At 34.5% G+C, this 19,210-nt stretch overlaps 2 protein-coding genes across 2 annotated transcripts in view; both read right to left on the bottom strand.

Moving 5' to 3' along the window:
* The window catches only part of LOC149413740 (E3 ubiquitin ligase Rnf121), a 29,570-nt gene extending 11,873 nt beyond the window's left edge, over positions 1–17,697 (bottom strand). Inside the window, exons 1-6 of the mRNA XM_089644525.1 lie at positions 17,576–17,697; positions 17,177–17,211; positions 14,190–14,331; positions 12,174–12,328; positions 9,736–9,964; positions 3,719–3,821 (exon numbers count right to left, since the gene is read on the bottom strand). Coding sequence (XP_089500651.1) covers positions 3,719–3,821; positions 9,736–9,964; positions 12,174–12,328; positions 14,190–14,331; positions 17,177–17,211; positions 17,576–17,608 — 697 coding nt within the window. The 5' untranslated portion in view covers positions 17,609–17,697. The remainder of the gene's footprint in view (positions 1–3,718; positions 3,822–9,735; positions 9,965–12,173; positions 12,329–14,189; positions 14,332–17,176; positions 17,212–17,575) is intronic.
* LOC149413741 (uncharacterized) lies at positions 268–2,888 on the bottom strand. The gene is made up of 2 exons (XM_089644796.1): positions 1,233–2,888; positions 268–436 (listed from the first exon to the last, which is right to left on the bottom strand). The coding sequence occupies exon 1, from the start codon at positions 2,557–2,559 to the stop codon at positions 1,384–1,386; it is 1,176 nt and encodes a 391-aa protein (XP_089500922.1). The 5' UTR covers positions 2,560–2,888; the 3' UTR covers positions 268–436; positions 1,233–1,383.
* Positions 17,698–19,210: the final 1,513 nt, after the last annotated feature.

Below are 19,210 nucleotides of genomic sequence, written 5' to 3'. Positions count from 1 at the left end.
CAGACAGTGAAATGCGATACGTGTCTGTCATCTGAAGGACTTGACGAGTCGCTTCGAGCAATGTCTTGGATCGTGTGCCGCCTTCGTTGCGAAGGTACGCAACCACCGATTTGTTGTCTGACTGGATCAGGAGACCCGAGTCTGACAGCTCTGGCCCGTGAGGAGTAAGTGCTGCCAGCACGGCGAGCATTTCCTTGACATTGCTGTGGAGAGGTTGCTGTGTTTGGGACCAAGCTCCACTCAATCTGAGGTCGTCTTGCTGCGCACCCCATCCCCAGTCCGAGGCGTCGGTCGTGAGGGTATGACGAATCACTGCTTGATGCATTGGTGACCACGTCTGCAGGGACCTGCTCCACCATCTCAGCTCCTCTATCGCTGTTCGAGGAATGGGATGGAGTCGTCTCGGTTTGAATGCAGGCAGCTTGCGACTGGCACACTGTAACATGCGAAGGTTAAGCCTGCCTCTATGAATGGCGAAACTAGCAAAATTGAGGGTACCCGAGAGGCTCTGGGCCTGCTCAAGTGACCACCTTCCTAGATTAATGTATTGTTTCAGTAAATTTGTTATTTTCGCTATTTTAGTTTGCGGGAGGCCTTTTAAGCCGTCCCTTGAATTCCATGAAATTCCCAAATATTCAATTTTCTGAACTGGACACAGAGTGGATTTACTGAATTGTATTATCCACCCAAGAGTTTGTAACATTGAAATAGTTTCGAATGTATGCATTTTCAATATATTTTCATTTTGATGTACTATCAAAAAATCATCTAGGTAAACAATTATTCTGAGACCTTTGTCTCTTAATTTTTGCGCTATCCAATTGGTAAGTGAAGCCAAAAACCTTTGGAGCTGAGGCTAGTCCAAAAGGCAAACATGTCATTTGAAGCAGTTCTCCATTAAAAATCAGTCTCAAAAAACGGCGATGATTCTCATGAATTGGAAGGTGAAAGTAGGCTTGAGAAAGGTCCACTTTAACCATCCAGTCGCCTGGTTGAATAAATGTTGCAACCTTATTAACATTAATAAGTCTGAATTTGCTAATAGCTAAGAAATTGTTCAAACGACGAAGGTTGAAGACCGGCCTAAATGACCCGTCTTGCTTCGGTATGAGAAACATCCGTGACAGAAAGGAAGGCGATATTGAAGCTGATTCCAATATCTTTTCCTTTTTCATTTTGTCTATTTGTCGTGTCATTTCGTCTGTGATTTGGGTTTTATAAGTTGAGCTTACCGTGTCTGCCACTATACTTAGAGGGGGTTTCTGCCGAAAGGGTAGCTTGTACCCTCGCAACATGGTTAGCAGTGCTGGTGGTGCTTCTAATTCTTCCCATTTGCTTATGAAGTGCTGCAATTGCCCCCCCTGAAACGCCTTCTCCGGATAGTCATAGCCTATCCTTGTTGCCAAAATTCCTTCTTGGTTTGGCTGGTCCCCTCTTGTCCGCACCTCTTGCATCTTGATTAGATCGCCCTCCGCGGGGGGCTTTGTTGTCTCGGAAGGGCTTGTTGTCCCGAAACGTCCTGCTTTCCCGAAAGGGCCTGCTCTCACGAAAAGGCTTCCTCACTGGCACTTTCTTGGGCATCTGCGAGCTGGTTGATGGCTGAGGGTCGAAGCTTGAATGTGGGAAGCATTTATCCAGTCCTCCCATCCGCTGAATCTGGGATTCTAGCTTCATTGGTTCAAAAAGATAACCCGCTGCTGGAGGAATATTTTTGACTGCCTCCCGTACGTAGCGGCTCTTTATCTCGTTAAGGATTGCATCCCTACGATGCTGGATCGCATTTGCTCTCCTTCCACAGACCATCTGCAGGACATCTTTGGTCACTGTCTGATATTGCGTATCCGGGGCAAATAGCGACTCCACTTTCTTGAAGAGGGAACCTGCTGACAATTCCTTGCCTTCCTCTGCACTCCAGTTTACCAGTTCCTGAAGAGATTTCTTGAGGCACTCATTTTGCTGCAACAGGGCATGGCTTAGTGACCCGCAAAATTTGTCAAGTGACCCCGCGTATTGCTCTGCCTTATTCAAATGCAGAAACTCTCCATTAACCTCCAACTGGTTGAACATGGGGTTGGCCAGGTATTTTCTTACGACCTCCCCATACCTTACTTCGTTCCATTCAGGCGAACCGAAGTGTTGTAAATCTTCGATTTTCTTTACGCGGTTTGCGTCCGCCTTAGGAACTGTAGGTTCCTTACACGTGGTTTCCGCCATCGATAGGTTTAATTCCTTGAATTCATGATTAGGATTTACTAATCCCATCCCTAGCGAAGATCGTGAATTTCTCTCCACGTGTATCTCTTGATCTTCCGATGATGCGTCCTCGTCGGAATCCAAGTTTCTCCTATCTTCGTATGTTTTAGCCGCCATAAAATCCTGAATAAACGAGCTAATGTGCTCCACTTGAGCCGTGAGTTTATCAATGCGATGTTTTTTCGTAGATTTGGTCGATTTCGGCAACTTTCGTTTCGGCTCATTTTGTTTTGGCAAAATGATCTTGTTAACTTCTTCTACCGTCATCTCTACCGAATCGGATGATGACATCTCGGAGCCACTCATTGTTAAATTGGACAAGAAACCAAAACACAAAACACAAGGTACACAAAACACAATGTAAATAAACAAACAACACAAAATGGCCGACGAACTGACGAACTTTTCCGTCGTGTTCACCACGTGTTTTATCTTTTTAAACAGTTAAAAATTATTTCTGTTTTAAAAATACTTCGAACAGCCTCGCTGTTATAATATAATGTATTATCTTGAAATAATTATACACTTAAAATAATTATATACGGGAAAAATCGTTATAAATTCGGAGCTACTTCGCAACGACAACGCCAGCGACGGAATTTAAAACGCTAATGAGAAAGAATGCCGTAAACAAAAGTCGCATAGGGGACGCTTTACTTTTGTGTAGCATCTGGTGACCACTTGACCAACACAAGGTGCTGAAAAAGAGCGGGAAAGTGCCACGCGAAAGGGAATTTGAGAATGCTTCTCTCAATAAAGGTTTTAAATGACGGTTCAGGCTACATAATACACCGGTTTTTGATATTTTTTGTGTCCGAAATGGAATCTTGTAGCCACCCCCCCCCATGGAATTCGAAAAATTTTTGTGGGGAATCACATATGATGTTTTTGGGTGTGCGGAATTTTTCTCAGCGAAGTTCAAGTTCGAAGAATAATGGAGCTATATTCCAGGATACTACGAACAAGGGCTCCATATGTTCTCCGTATTGGGATACTGTTAGTAATTGATCTAGCATTATGAAGAACAAATCCAAGCATTTTGTTGGCGCCGGAGACAATGTCAGATATATTATGTGAGATTTGAAAGAGAGATTAGCTTCGGAAATCACCTTTCATGGCTATCCTATGAGAGATTGCAAAAATTTTAGACTTCTTAAAACAAATTTATCGGGAACATAAAACAATATTTGGTTATAGAGGTTTTAAAACGTTCAATGATTGAAATTTTAAAGAAGATGATAGTCTTGCAGTTTTCGTGGGTTATGTCTCAATGTTGTGAATTCCGAATATTAGTATATAGGTAATACATTGTTATTATAGTAGTTTTAGGATGTATTAAACTTGAGATAATAGCAAAATAAAATATGTTTACAAAAAAAAATCCATGCAAAATAGCATCCAGAGAAATTAGCAAACTCAGAGGCTTAATATAAAAGGATAAGAAACACAGGTGACATCTACTGACCTAAAATACCTTCTTCTCCGGCTGGGACCATCAGTTTGTTCCCACAAACTGCGCACACGTTCTGGTCCAACTGCCGCGTGGGCATTCCCTGCTCCCGATAGTACTGCACCAGCAAATGTAATACATTTATTTATTCATTTACTATTTTATACGCCCATGGGGCTTTTATATTAGGTACATGAAATTGTTATAATTTTTTACACAAGGGTTAATGATAAACAATGGTTGCATAAAATAATTATTACTTACATCATAATGGTTAACAATTGCATAATATTTAAAAAAATAATAATCATCATAGGATGTCAAAATAGATACTTTTGCCGCAACATGAAATGTATCATTTCGATAAGCTGGAGGCAAACCATGTGACCATACTTTTGGCACCAGGAGGGTTCAAGAATGCTTTGAATAAACTACGACATCAGTCATACATTGACCACTGAGGAGTGCGCATTGAAATAACCATACCCTGCGTAAAGTAAGGCAAAGGTTTGCAGCGCAGTACGTTATGGAACTTTTCTACACAGGATCTGGATGATCATTTTTAACCGTCTACAAATGAATTGACTGTCTGCAAATCGGGTTGCGTAGCAACGTAAAATTTAGTTATATGAGTAAATTAAAACATTTGTTAACTAAATAGTGTAACAAAATATTATATTTCAGAAACAATCCCGAACTTACGATTACCCGATTTGGGATTTGTAATTAAGATTTTTACCCAGATAGCAATTTGCACGCCATCGTAAAAAGGACTAGTAATTCGTTAGCAGATTTAATGTTAGGACTAAATAGTGATATTACAATATAAATTGCCTGTATACTGTCACATTAATTTATAGACAAATTACAGAAAGGCAGACGGTCACGCCATTTCACTGCTTCGCTCACTTAGTTTATTCCCCGTTCCCTGATGGTCTGGTATATCAATTTGAATGTCGATTTTCGAGCACCAAGCTTTAAAATGTTCGATACAAACATAAGCTTCGGCAGCAGATATTCAAAAAAGTAAAGGTAAATATTCGACGCCGAACATTGTATATTAAGCAATCTAAAGGTAATCTTCTTGCATTAATATGTTGACACTCTGTCACAAATATGAACCTATACTTTTTCTCGTATTACCTGTCACCCAATACGTAGCTGTATGGCTATAGTGATGGCTGTCTTAAAATAATATTATTTTATTTATATTTATATAATACCTACCTCTCCACACCATCTTTTACATTCGATGAAAAAAGAAAAGCTGCTCATAGAAAGCCGAAATTCTTTCATATTTTAAATTTTTTTTTTTTTTTTTTATTTAGTTACTATATTACATTTTTTTAAACATTTTTATAAGAATTATATATATTTATATGATTAATTGATATAGATTTTTATAGTCCTCCTCACTAGGAGATCCTGTGCTGAGGGGGACTAGGTTTTGAATAATTTTTCAGCGACTTCTATGGTTCGACTTCATGTTTTGGGTAAGGGTTTCCAGAAACTTCTACGACGATGTTTTAAATATGCTAGTAAGTTCTTTTTCCGGTAATTCCTTAAGCCAAGATTTAATGTTCTTAATGCAGTTGTTTTTTGTTTTGATTTGTTTGATACTAAGTGGGAGTTTGTTATATACCTTTACTGCTAAAAATTCAGAGCTTCTTTGTCCAAAGGTAGAGTTACACTTTGGTATAGTTAGTATCTCTGTTTGTTTGGCTCTGGTATTATGAGTATGTGAGGTGTTTTCCTGAGAATTATTTTTGAGGTGTTGTACCAAAATGTTTTTGGCATAGATTTTCTGTATGCTTGGAACGTCAAATTGTTTAAAAATTTCTGTTGTTGATGTCCTTATGGGAACCTTTAGTATGGTCTTTATGATGCAATTCTGAGTTACCTTCAGCTGTTTTATATGTTTTGATACTGCTGAGCCCCATCCTATTATTCCATATTCCAATTTGGAGTGGCATAAAGCATAGTAAACTCTCTTTAAATCCCTAGCTGACAAAATGTTCCGTAATTTTTTGAAGAAGTAGATGAGTTTAGTTAACTTTTTTGAAGTTCGATCAATGTGTGAATCCCAGTGTAGTTTATCGTCAATTTCAATACCAAGATATTTTATGCTTTTGGTTTGGGTTATAATCGAGCAGGAACATTGAGGAAATTTTTTTTGACATTCATGTAGTTTGAGTATATGCTCATTCATTGGTTGTCCTCTTTTGTTTTTGGAGAAAATTAAATATTTGGTTTTATTCACATTTAATGTAAGGGAGTTTGCTTTAAGCCAGTTTTGAAGAACAGTTAGGCCATGTTCAGCCTCCTTATATGTGCTTGTCCAATCTTGTTCATGGAATAAAATTACAGTGTCATCTGCAAAGCTCATTATGTTTCCTTTGATGGGAAGATTCATAAGGTCATTTATGTAAATTAGAAATAGTATAGGTCCTAATACGCTTCCCTGGGGGACACCGTACTTAATTGGTAGAGTTTTGCTCCTTCTTTTACCAATTTGTACAAATTGTTCTCTTCCCGTTAAGTAACTTCTAAGTAGGTTTAGGGTTGTTTCGGTTATTCCATTTTTTTTTAGTTTTAAATACAGTATTTCGTGGTCAATGGTATCGAAAGCTTTTTGAAGATCAATGAAAACCGCTAGGCATTTTTTGCCTTCATCCAATTTTCTAATAATTGTATTTGTTACATTAGCTATAGCGTCACCAGTACCCAGGTTTTCCCTAAAACCATACTGCGTAGATGATAATATTTTATTAGAATCCAAAAATGTAAGCATTTGTTTTTTTATAACTTTTTCTAATATTTTTGATAGTGTAGTTAAAATACTAATTGGTCGATAGTTTGATACATCATTTTTGGGACCGTTTTTATATATTGGAATGATCGTAGCAATTTTAAGACAAGCAGGAAAAATACCATTTGATATTGACAGATTTATAAGATACGTCAGTGGGTGGATTAACTCATTTTGTAGATATTTAATTGATTTGCTTGATATCAGTTCATTTCCCGATGAAGTATTTATATTTAGGGAGGCTATAATATTTCTTATTTCATCACTTGTTATCTTGACAATATTGAGGCTGTTTTCTTGATTTACATCGTCAATCCTCACTGTATTTTCGATAGTACTAATTGAATTTTGTTTAATTTTATTTGCTAAGTTTGAGCCTATATTGCAAAAATAGTTGTTTATAAAGTCAAGAAGTTTGTCCGGGTGTTCTGTAAAAGATGTGGGAATCTCATCAATGTTTAATTCCTTAATGCTATTGTCATTATGTGAGGCTTTAGCATTAGTTATTTCATTTATGATCTGCCAGAGTTTACGTGAATCATTATTACATTCATCAATCTTGTTTTTATAGAATGTTTCTTTAGCATAACGTATTACATTTTTACATGTATTACGATATCTTTTGTAGAATCGAAGTGTTAGGATATCATAAGGGTTGTTTTTGACTTTTTTGTGCAGTTCATCTCTTTTTCTGATTGAGTTTATAATATTCTGACTAATCCAAGGTTTAATGTGTAAATTTTTATGAGATAACTTTTTTTCTATGGTTTTGGTGTTTGATAGGATAATGTTCTGTAAAACTTCTATAAAATAACTCCAAGCAGTATCAGTATCATCTTTTTCCAGAAGGCTTGTCCAGTCATTCACTGTTAACTCGCATTTGACGTTTTCCCAATTTGTTTCAGATTTCGTTAGGAGTGATTTCTTTTTTTGGTTTACATATGTATTTTTTTTTGTAATAGATAGAATTATTGTATAATGGTCTGTCAGTGTGGTAGTACAAATAATGGCTTGAGTTTTTCTATTAGTTTTACAAAAGATATGATCAATGCAAGTTTTGCTTTCATTATATACACGTGTTGGTTCATCAATTAGGCTTTTATATCCATGGTATGCTAGTGTTTGCATATAATCAAATTTTTTTGGATGGCCATTTTCAAGAATATCAATATTTATATCACCGATGATAAATACATCTTTAGTTCTTTTTAGTAGACTTAGTTGATTAGATAAGGAGTTGAGGAATGGTTCTAGATTTTGTGTAGAAGGAGATCTATAAATTGCGAGTATTGTTGTGTCATTACCGATTGATATACTTAGACAGTTTGCATTATTGATACAGATCTCTCTGACATCAGCTTCTATATCTTCTTTAATATATACGATGACACCATCATTTTTTGTGTTGTTCATTATTGTAGAGTAAGGGACATAATTCCCAATTTGTAGGGGGTAGTATTTATCAGTTAGCCAACATTCAGTAAGAATAATAATATCCCATTTTAAATTTAAGCTTTTCATCAATATTTGTAGTTCATCAAAGTTTTTATTGATACTTCTAATATTCTGGTGCATTATGTTAAAATTATTGTTTATGGATAATATGTTTGGTATATTTGTTGTTAGTGCGTTATTCATTTTCTCAATTTAAATTATTAAGTGGATTAAGTAATGTTGTTCATATTATTCACTAAATTATTTTCACCATATCATCAAGGTGCTTAATGTAGATAATTTTATCATCTTGTTTTTTGCGTATCATAACTTTACCCTGTTTGTACCATACATATTGGTAATTTTTTTCTTTTGATAATTGTTTTGTTTTCCATAGGATTTCTTTATGATACGGGCTTAATTCTTCCCCGATGAAGATTCGAGATGTCGCCAGATCCTTGATTTCATTATAATTTATTTCCTTTTTCTTATCAAGGAGGGAATCTCTTTTTCTTTTATCGGAAAAGGTCACAAGAAGTTTAGGAGGGGCTTCATTTCGTCTGTCTGAGACTCTCGTGACGTCAGTTATATCAGTGTGTAAGAGGTGGATTCCTGCTGCGGCAGCAACTTTTTTAACAATTTCCACAGGTTGTTCGCGGTTTTGTTGTGGAATTCCTGCTATTTCCAAACTATTAGATTTTGATAACGTTTCCAAATCAGAAAGTCGGATTTCAAGTTTTTTAATAATCATATTTTTTTCCATTTGGTCTTTTTTTATATTTTCAAAATCTGTTTGAATCGCTCGATTTAAATTATTTGAGACCTCAATTTTTTTTAACATCTCATCGTATTGAGCACTGATAAAATCAATACTTTTTGTAGTTTCTGTAGTTTGTAAATCAATTTTTGTAAATATATCTTTTTTCAGGGTTTCAAATTTTTTATCAATGTATTCAATAATCTTATCCATGTTCAATTTATCTTCCGAAATTATTGGGGTTTTGCTACGTGTGCTAGACATCACTATTTTAGTAAGTTCACAAATGCCCCTCTTTAATTATGCTTGATGAAAAATTGATGGTGGCAATCACTATTTAATATTTGTTTTATTGCATAGACAAAGTCACTCAACTTGACATTTAATATTTTTTTACTTTAATTAGTTTTTGCGCAAAAATCACTCACACTTTGGGATCTTAACTAAAACTTTTGATCCCACAAAACGTAGAAGGTTTAAACTTTAATTTAAATCTATTTATTGTGGCTTTAAACAACTCCTATTAATTTTTCGGCTAGTTTATAAGGGACGCGGAAATTTCAGATCTTAGCACTATAGTTAACCATAGAGATGAATGGTTTTAATGTTGAATTCCTAATGATTTCGATCATGAACCGCCCCTAGTAATAATCCTATATTTCAGTCTACTCATTCCCACAGAACCAGAGAAAACACATTCTTTTCCACGGTTTACATTTTGCCCCTCAAGGAGAATGGGAAATATATGTATTATTACTATTGCGGCTTATTATTATCTCAAATGTCTGTTCATTGAGAGTTAGATTAAGATTTGCAGACATTTGACGGTAGCCGTAAGAAACATACTTTAAAACCTATCCACTATTATTATAACCTCAATAGTATTTATTTAGGGGTGGACCCATAAATTCTCGCCCATTCTCCTTTGATTTTCAAAAATAGTATCTATTCATTGAAAAATTTAAAATAATGACAAAATTATCAAATTCATTATTGGATTGTGTAATTTATAGAGAAAAATTGAGCACTCACGCCAACATGTGAAGCCATCTTATCAGAGCATATCTCCGCTATGTCCCTCCCGAGGACTCCGTAGTATAGTCCATAGAACAGGAAGAGAAGGCCGCAGTCCATCCACACGTGAGGCTTGGTGTCAAACACGAGGTTCAGCCCAAAGAACGTCAGCATCATTATGATGTAGCCAATCACACCCAGCACGCAACTCAACTTATACAGGAAGTAAAACCATTTGTAAACTAACCTGCAAATGAAAAAATACAACATATTTTTTAAAAACAGTTTGTCTTCTTCATATAGTGAAGGTCAAAGGGGGATGCTGAGGTTATCCAGCCAGTCGACAGCAGCGGGAAGCACTTGATTGGAGATATTCTGCTACAGCCGGTATCATTGCACTGACTATAGTAACAAAACGTCCTTAGGAAAAAACACACTACACTAGCCTATCATGCACTAGCTTTGCCAGCCACATGAAGCTATACATAAAGCCAGGATAGTAACTTCGGTGGTGGGGGGCGATACCAGCACAAATAATAGAACCCCATCCTATTAAACTATCCTGGCTTGAGATGCTAGCATACTGGCTTCCTCACTAGCTTACTAGGTTAGTCCTTTCAGACCTGATTTAAAACTGGCAGTGGTAGAACATATTTGAAGCTTGATAATAATTTGAATTTTTTGAAAATTTTCCAGTTTTTTTTTTAAATAAAGTTTATAAGTTATTGCTAATTTGAAAGAACATTAGGTCTCAGATGGAGTTTTTATTCCAATAAAATGACAATTTGTAGACCGTGAACAAAAAATATAACAGTTAATTCATTGATAAAATACCTTCAACTTACATTTTAAAAAAAATGGTAGAGATTGAACACAAAAATTTAATTTCAAAATGGCTACCACCTAAACTATTAGCGATTGAAAAATGAAAACTGCCAATTTTGCTGCCTGCTGAATATAGCAGCCTAATAAGGTGTTAAGTAATATCAGCGCCTTGGCTTCTCAGCTCCTTGAAATTAACTTTTAAATTTGACGGATTGTTCAAATTCTGTGAAACAATTGGCCCTTAGAGTTCTAAGCACTAGATAATATTATTATTTATGGCCCAAAGGCATCGAGTATAAGGTACAAGCAAGTACTACAGCCTTTTTTAAACATGAATATGGAAAAATAAGGCAATATTAATAACCCAAGAATGTTTGCTTTTATTTAACTTGTTAGATGCTATTTTCATTTATACTGTGATGTGCGCATAGAACAGGTTTTTCTTTTGTTTTTTAATTTATAAATTTGCTTTCACCCAGCGATCTTGGCTGTGTTTAAGCTGTTAGTTTTAATAGAACAGATTGTTCTTAAGGTTAGTAAATTTTTTTCAAAACAAAATAATTTATAGTTACATAATTATATTTATTACATTATACATGGTGTCCAGGGGTAACGAGCACAAACTTTGGGAGGTGATTCTACATAATGGTACAAGTTAAAAAGATAAATAACTAACTTTTTAAGTTAGTTTTAAGGTACAAAGTAGAATTGTTTGTATGGATAAAATAATATTCTTCTATGGAAAAATATTTTTAAATGAGAAAAAAAAACAGAATTTCGAAAAAAATCATTCATCTTTTGTACTTCTACCATAATGTAGAATCACCTCCCAAAGTTTGTGCAGTTTACCCCCCGGACACCCTGTATTACAGGGTAGATACAGAGAAATGTATTTGATAAAATATAATAAACATATTTAGCAAATACATTGAATCAACCATGTAATAAATAATAGCACATCAATTAGTACAAAGGATTAAAAACAAAAATCATTAACCCTCCCAGGTCTCGGACATATTCTGTCAGAAGTTCAGAAAATTTCCGCTTTGCAATAAAATCTAAACAATGGAATATTTCTGAATGTATCTGAAGACTGTTTTTGAAAGGTGATAAAATATGCTTTAAAATTTTATTATTAGAAATAAACATATAATGGAAACATTAAAAAGTTTTACAAATGGCTTTTTTCTAACTAAAATTACTGATATAAAAAAAGAAAAACACAAATATTTTATTAGACAAATGTATTATAAATGTTATTGTTACTTACTTTTTTTGTCGTTTCGTAAAAATTAAATAACAAAAGTTTCATAAATTTTTCTTAAATTGCGTCTGGAAACTTTGGTTTCATAGAGGTGAACATTTAAATTTTTCTGTGGTTGACTTCTAGATTCAAATATAAAGTGTGGTTTTTTCTCTTTCTAACACCGTTTAGGTCATATTTATCACCATGAGAGGAAGGGTGATACATATAGATTGTGAGCTGTTCCCAAAAACGAACAAACATGAGGGGTTAAAGTGGAATTTTATCAATGCAAAAAACAGTGATAAAAGGTTTCTTAGTATTGATAATAAATATCATATACAATTGAGATGAGATAAGTGAATAATTGAAAGAAATAATGACTTACCTTGGAGTAGTACCGGCAATGGGTTTTTGTAATGCTTTTCTGCCAATTAGGAATGTAATACAGCTGAACACTAACCAAATGAAAATAAATCTCCACCATTGATTTTTAAGACTAAAGCCAACGGGTATTATCCACATGGCTATCATTGTGATTAGCTGAAAAGGAAAAGAAACATTATTTAATAGCCCTTTTTTATATGTGAAACCGCACAAGAGTCCCAACAGCTCCCAACCGTAGGTATGTTTATTTTAATATCAACGGTATAAAATATACCATATACAGTAAATTATAAACAGTGACATCAGAAAATATACAATTAACATAAACTATAGATGGATATAAAAAGTTAGAGATACAAGTACACGCAAAAGTTATAGGTAGATTAGGTTAGATTAGTATTGATTGAAATATATGATAGTATAGATACATGATATAATATATTACAATAGCTAAAATGTATGCATTTATTTTAAGGTTTTGGTTGAAAGTAGGTAAGTGCCAATCAAGCTGTTGGTTCACCGTATTGACTATTATTATTGACCCAAGTTACCTCAGTTCCCCCAGGCAGTTCATTTTATATACATATTTATTTGTCTTTTTACGTAAGTATGAGTAGACTTACATTTTATTGGCCATGATTTAAAAGATATGATATTAAAGATTTTTCGTACCTAGCTTCTGTGCAGTTAAACAGATCCGCTACAACTGCGTATCTATTACTAATTTCATGTAATCTAGGTACAAGCGAGTGTTTGAAATGTTCAGTCTTAGAATTGTTACAATTAAAGAGGGTTTTAGAGCGAGTAGCTCTTATGGGTACATGAAATTCAATGAGGTTAATTAAATCAAGGCTGTCTACACTACCATTTACAATTTTGAACATAAATATTAAGTCGGATATATGCGAGGCTGAAGGTAGTGCGGAGGGGAAGGAGATAGGGAAAAGGAAACTAGAGAAGTACCTGGCTTTTCAGATCTGGTCATCAAACATTTCAAGCAAGGTTTCAATTCTGAGTGGTGGTCTGAAATCTTTCAATCTGGAATGGACCGCGAATATACTACATATTATTTTAAATGAGTAAATTGTGAAATAACACAAATTAATCAATGACAATTTAGTCGAGAGCCTTACCCCTCGATCACGGAGGACCCCGCGACCTCCATACTACTTACCACATTCGTTTTTGAACTGCTCCCCACTGTCCGGACCCAGTGGGACTGGGGCAGCCCAAATTGGGGAGGGGAAAGAGATGGGGGAGAGCAACGTTGAGAAGTACCTGGCTATTCAGATCGAGTCGCCAAACATGGCTAAAGCCATTTCAAGCAATGGTCTTATATCAGGGTGTGCCACAAATATACCATAATATTATATTAACTAGTCATTCTGTTAATAGTAGACCTCGCGTCAAAAAAAAGTATATTTCTAATTTTCTCTTATTTAATAAATCAATGCCAATATTTCCTCTGAAATCACAAGCTTTGTAAGCAGGTACTTAACCTAATTATAAACCTAACAAAATATAATTTCTAATGAGGAATTTTACAATTTTTCCAATTCTTTTTTCAAACATTCTTCAGGCAGGTGGTACCATAGTATTGAAAAAATTCAAATGAGAAAGTTCAGATAAACACGACGACTTCACATTTGAAAAAAAATTCTTTACTGAACTTTTAAAATGCCCACCATCTTGTAACGGAAACGGAACATGCAAACAAATTTACAAACAGATGAAATGCAAAATGATTGAGTAAAAACAGGATTTCGCTACGCTCAGTCAATTGTATGTGAAATAACACATAACCACGAAGGTCATTATTACATTGGGTTTACTGCGGCACTATACAAATCATCCAAAGATTATTATTTTTATTAACGGACATTCTTTCAAAGGAATACTACGAAACACCAGGTTTTGACCTACATCAATCTAACTGCAAAAAGGCGAAATGTCAATATGAACATGTTGTACTGCAGTAGAGTCTAATATCTTTTGATAAAATGCATTTTAAATTCACCGAATAGGATCTGTAGTGTCTCCTCTTCCACTCGACGAGGAAGATTTGCGCCACAAACATGGTGCCCAGCAGGATAAGCACCATTTCCATGTGCATGGCGTCATGACCCCTGTGCTGCTCATGTAACTTCTGGTGTTCAAATCTAAAATACAAATAATTCATGCAAAACTTCCACATCACAAAGTCAAAGGAACCATGTCATTAAACATGCTAATTTCGGTTGTCGGTGCCTGGGTAAGTGACGTGATGATATTCCTGCTTAGTGTTTAAAATTATTCAAGTTCAAGGACAAGCGATAAAGTAGGAACCAAAATTATTGTTTTCATTAATCATTCATTATTCAAAATGTGTATGTATTTGTTTTGTTGAAATGTTTACCCTCTGAAAAACCGTTTGTGCACCAGTGACAAGAATTTTTTCCTGCCAACAAACCGTTCATGCACTGCTGGCATTGTAATTTCTAGCTCCTTAGCTGGAATTTTTTTATATGCGATTTAAACCTTTATGCCATGAGAAAGTACTTACAAATTTTGGTAAAGGTTATGAATTCCGCTTCACGGTAAATATGGAATGTTTACTTTGAATTAATACTTGAATTTAGTTATATTATTACTAAAAGTTACTATAAATGTTGAGGAACCTTTAATAATGCCTGCTCGCGTCCCCTTTAGAGTTATATCCAAGTTTTCAAGTAGTTTGTGGGCCACGCTAGGTTTGTATAGACTGGTTTGTGATTTAATTCTAATACGATATTATGAATATAATCCAACTCTTGATATGAACATAGTCGCCGTCGGCTGCGACTATAACAGCGCCGCATACTAATTGACATATCGCGTAAGTGACTTAATAAACGAAATTAAAATTAAAAGTGCGTATTTTTCCGTCTCCCCCGACATAATAAATCATGTTTTGAATTAATAAAGCTAAATCCATTTATTTGAAAGTGAAATACTGCGTATTAAGAGTGAAGCGGAATAAGCGAAAAATAATCAAATTTTTAACAAAAACCGCTCTTGAAACACTTAGATCATTTTAGATATCCCTCAAAAAGATTCTGGTGTTCCAAAGGTTAACAGATGCTTATATGAATTAAAGCAGTTTCACTGAACTAGGTCCAGTGGATATACTTTAGCGGCCCATTGATACACATACATATTGTTTGCATCTTTTTAATTTCCGTAAAAACAAATACTGTTTTAGAAACAAGATAAAATTATCTTTCCGATGGTATGTATTTAAAATAAACATTACTATTTATATATAACAAAAATTTTAATATCAAATGTGTCAATTACGTAGATGTTTATACAATGTTATTTTTGTCCCTTCTCTTTAAAGAAAAGATACTTGTTATTCAGATGTCTTCAATTGAAACAATAATTTTAAAAACTGAAATGTTTTATCAATATTCTTGGGACAATATTTGATACTTAAAAACAGATTTCTGTTTTCATTCCACCCACTTTATGGCCTCCGTGGGCCGTGGGGTAAGGCTCTCGACTAGCAATCCGAAGGTCACTGGTTCAAATCCAGCGTGCACAGTAATTTTTTTTTTATGAAATTTGGTTATTAAATAATTTTTTCTTCAAATTCATCAAATAAAATTTACTTGGGCGTGTAATAAAGAAGACAGAAAATTTGAGGACAGAAGGAGTGAATCCTACGGAGAGTTATGGTAGTGTGTTATTATTATTATATTCTTCAAATAAAAAAAATAATTACTAAAATAAAATAAGGAAAACTCGTCGAATTCCGCTACATGCAAAGACAACTATTTGAGTCGGGGTTTAACCCCTACTGTGCGCCTGGCTACATTTGGAGTCCAGTAAAATTATGACTACCTTGAGGTGCACTGCAGTGTGTAGTATATAGAGGTAGGTTGCATAAGTTTTTAACGCATTTAATTACTGTCCAAGAAAATTCCAAAGTGAAAAGGATAATTTCGTAGAAGCGTTTCTATTATTTCCTTTCTAATTTTCAGTATTAAATTTGGTTTTGAGCACAGACATATGAATATATAGACTAGAAATTAAAGGTGAGGGGTAAAATCAACTGTTGAAGAACGGAGGGGGTAAAGCTGACTGTGATTCGTCAATAAATCAATCTGACAGTATATAGGCATCTCGCATTATAATATCACCATTTAGTTCTTAAAAGTAAAATCTGCTTTTGAATGAATAGACATTTTTACATGGGAGCGCAAATTACTCGCCACGTTATGAACAAATTTGCGAAGTCCAAATTCGGCAAAAAAAAATTTCTTCTATTTTCAGAGTCGAATATTTTGTTTACGTATTTAGTTAAGACACTTTTATAAGTGTTCATAATTTAGTTCCTAGTAACCAACGATGCGTACAGATATATCTCGATGTGATAGTATATGTTTCTACAAACTGATCCATATTATACAATGTGATTACGCTTAAAATAATGCTTACATATGGAATGTAATATGACAATTGGGTTTATTCTCTTTTTCACATCTATTTTTACAAGTTTTCATAGCTAAGCCACCATTTTGCCGTGTTATTTCGTTCATGCCTCGACCATAGCTCGACGCTAGTTCGAACAAGAATGATGACGTCACATTCTCGAGATTCACGGGAGGCCATACGCGAGCCCAGCCGGCTCCAATGGAACCGGTATGGGGAGTGGGGAATAATACGCTTTTAATCACTTAGGGCAGGTCTACTAATATTCATATGTCTATGGTTTTGAGTTATTTACAAAATGTTGTCAGTCCTTCCAGTACTTTCTTGTAGTAATTAAGTTGAAAACAAGTGCTTTTTATAATTTTTTGTGTATTAAGTGTGCAGCGGAATTCGACAAGTTTATCTAAAATAATGTTACAACCTGTAAGAATGGGAAGTAAAGTAAGTATGGGAAGAATGTGTATAGAAAAAAGAAATGGTACATAGGTATTTTCACAATAAATCTTCACTACTTTTATTGAAATTTCCACACCAAAATAATAAATTAGTTACCTTAATTTCTCTTCCGATGATAATTCCTCGAACGTCTAAAAATTAAAAATAAATTAACAATATCGGTCTTTAGCATGAAAATAACGTAGCATTATAAATTCTGCAGGTGTAAATATATTTTTACTGATTAAATGCATTTAAAAAACCTTCGATAAGAATAAAAATTAAGAACTTATTTGGTTACATTTTTTTTTAAAACATGAAGACAAAAAGGACACATTAAAAAAATGCGTAATTACAAGTAGGAAGCAAACTTTAACAATTAATTTGTGTTTAGTGTTCGCTTTCATACAGAATATCGATTTGAGAGCACCTAAATAATTTACTAGAATAAACACAAATAATAAAAAATAAGCAAATCACTAAAAATAATTCGTACCCAAAATACGGAAGACTAACCTTGTTTGGATCCACGGGCTTGTGCAGATCCATTGTCAGTGATTTTTATTTGTTAATTCTAGGTAAAATGTCTAAATATCGCACGTAACAGTACTTAAATTAAAGTCAAAACACAAGTTCCACATATTCAAGTGACAAATTGACAACCGCAAACCATAGAACGAAACCATATTTTGAGTTTTGACAGATAGATAAAAATAATAGCGCGTAAGTAAGTACTAACAAAGCACTCTTTTTAGAACTTACAATTTTTCCTCATTAAATTGCCCAATGCATTGGGGAGTGGTTTATTTATGGGAACAACGTTGGCCCCAACTCACTAACGTGTGTACGCCGTCGCCTACGTTGGCCGTGGCCGGCAACAGTCATGTCGTTTAGGCGGCAAATCTAAAATGGCACATTATAAATCGTTATAGAAAATTTATTTGGCAACATAAAAATAAACTACATTTACCTTCATAGTGTATATATTAACAATAGTGTTTTTATTCACTTTTTTCGGGAATAAAAAAAAACAATGACAACACCCTATTCTGCATTTGCCATTTGATTTTCTTTTTATATGAATACCGCACAATAGTTTTTACTGTTGAAGGAGTACCTGGCTATGCCTAGTCACCAAATAAATCTAAAGTCATTTCAAGCAACGTTTCAATTCTGAATGGTGGTTACACCAGGACGATACTGAGAGTATTTTCCACTTTGGAACGTGCCGCAAGTACCTGTACTATATATTTATGTTTGATTAAAAAAATGTGAAATAACACCAATTCATCAAATGAAATTTACTTGTGCAGGTCGGGATTTGAGCCCACGACTTTCGGATTCCTAGTGAGAGCCTTACCTCTCGACCTCGTAAATCGTCAAATCCATCTGGATGTGGAAATAATCTCAGTCGCAGCAATTCATTTGTATACCAAATCAAATTATTGATCATCTTTAATTCGTTAAAGTGAATAATCTTTCACGCAATAATCGTCACGACCGTCTCGGTGAAATCGGACCATTTTTTTATAAACCAGACATAATTAATAGGTGTGAAAAAATTAAAAAGTCAAAAATCATTTTAAAAAGCCAGTCACTTCAGAATAGGGTGCCAATTCGTGAGGAATTTCCCAGATTGCGGGAATTTAAACCGAATGGGTATTTTGTGGGGATAACTTTGATGTAGAGAAAATGCGGAGATTCTACAATATGAGAACTGACGTAACTAATACCGATTACAAGACCATTTCCTCGTTATCTAAATAATAATAATATTTGAATGATTTGTATAGCGCCGTTTTTTGTGAAAAATCACCTTAAGTGCGCTGTACAAACTCATAATATATTTGTACAATTATCTAGCTTATCACTAATTAATCTAATTATAAACTACACAAAGTTTTATCAACCTGGCTAACAGATTGAATCCACTGGTTTGTCGATTACTAATACAAAACAATATGCACAATGCATTTGACCGATGAACGTGATGCTGCGTTAGAATGTACATATATTATGGTTTATTTATATTCTGTGCAGGCAGATAATATACAGGACCATACTTACCTAGGAGGTCACTTGAGATTAATTATTTATTGTTTATTAGAGAAATTTAGACACAGTTCACAAGCTGAGGATATAATTGTAACA

This window comes from Hesperophylax consimilis, chromosome 21 (genome assembly GCF_061612785.1).
Source record: "Hesperophylax consimilis isolate HC1 chromosome 21, BYU_Hcon_1.0, whole genome shotgun sequence".
Taxonomy (NCBI): Eukaryota; Metazoa; Arthropoda; class Insecta; order Trichoptera; family Limnephilidae; genus Hesperophylax; species Hesperophylax consimilis.
This window is presented reverse-complemented; position numbering and strand designations above follow the sequence as displayed.

What these genes read in the sequence shown, in the direction of transcription:
- LOC149413741 (XM_089644796.1), bottom strand. Translation starts at nt 2,559, where the DNA reads ATGAGTGGCTCCGAGATGTCATCATCCGATTCGGTAGAGATGACGGTA.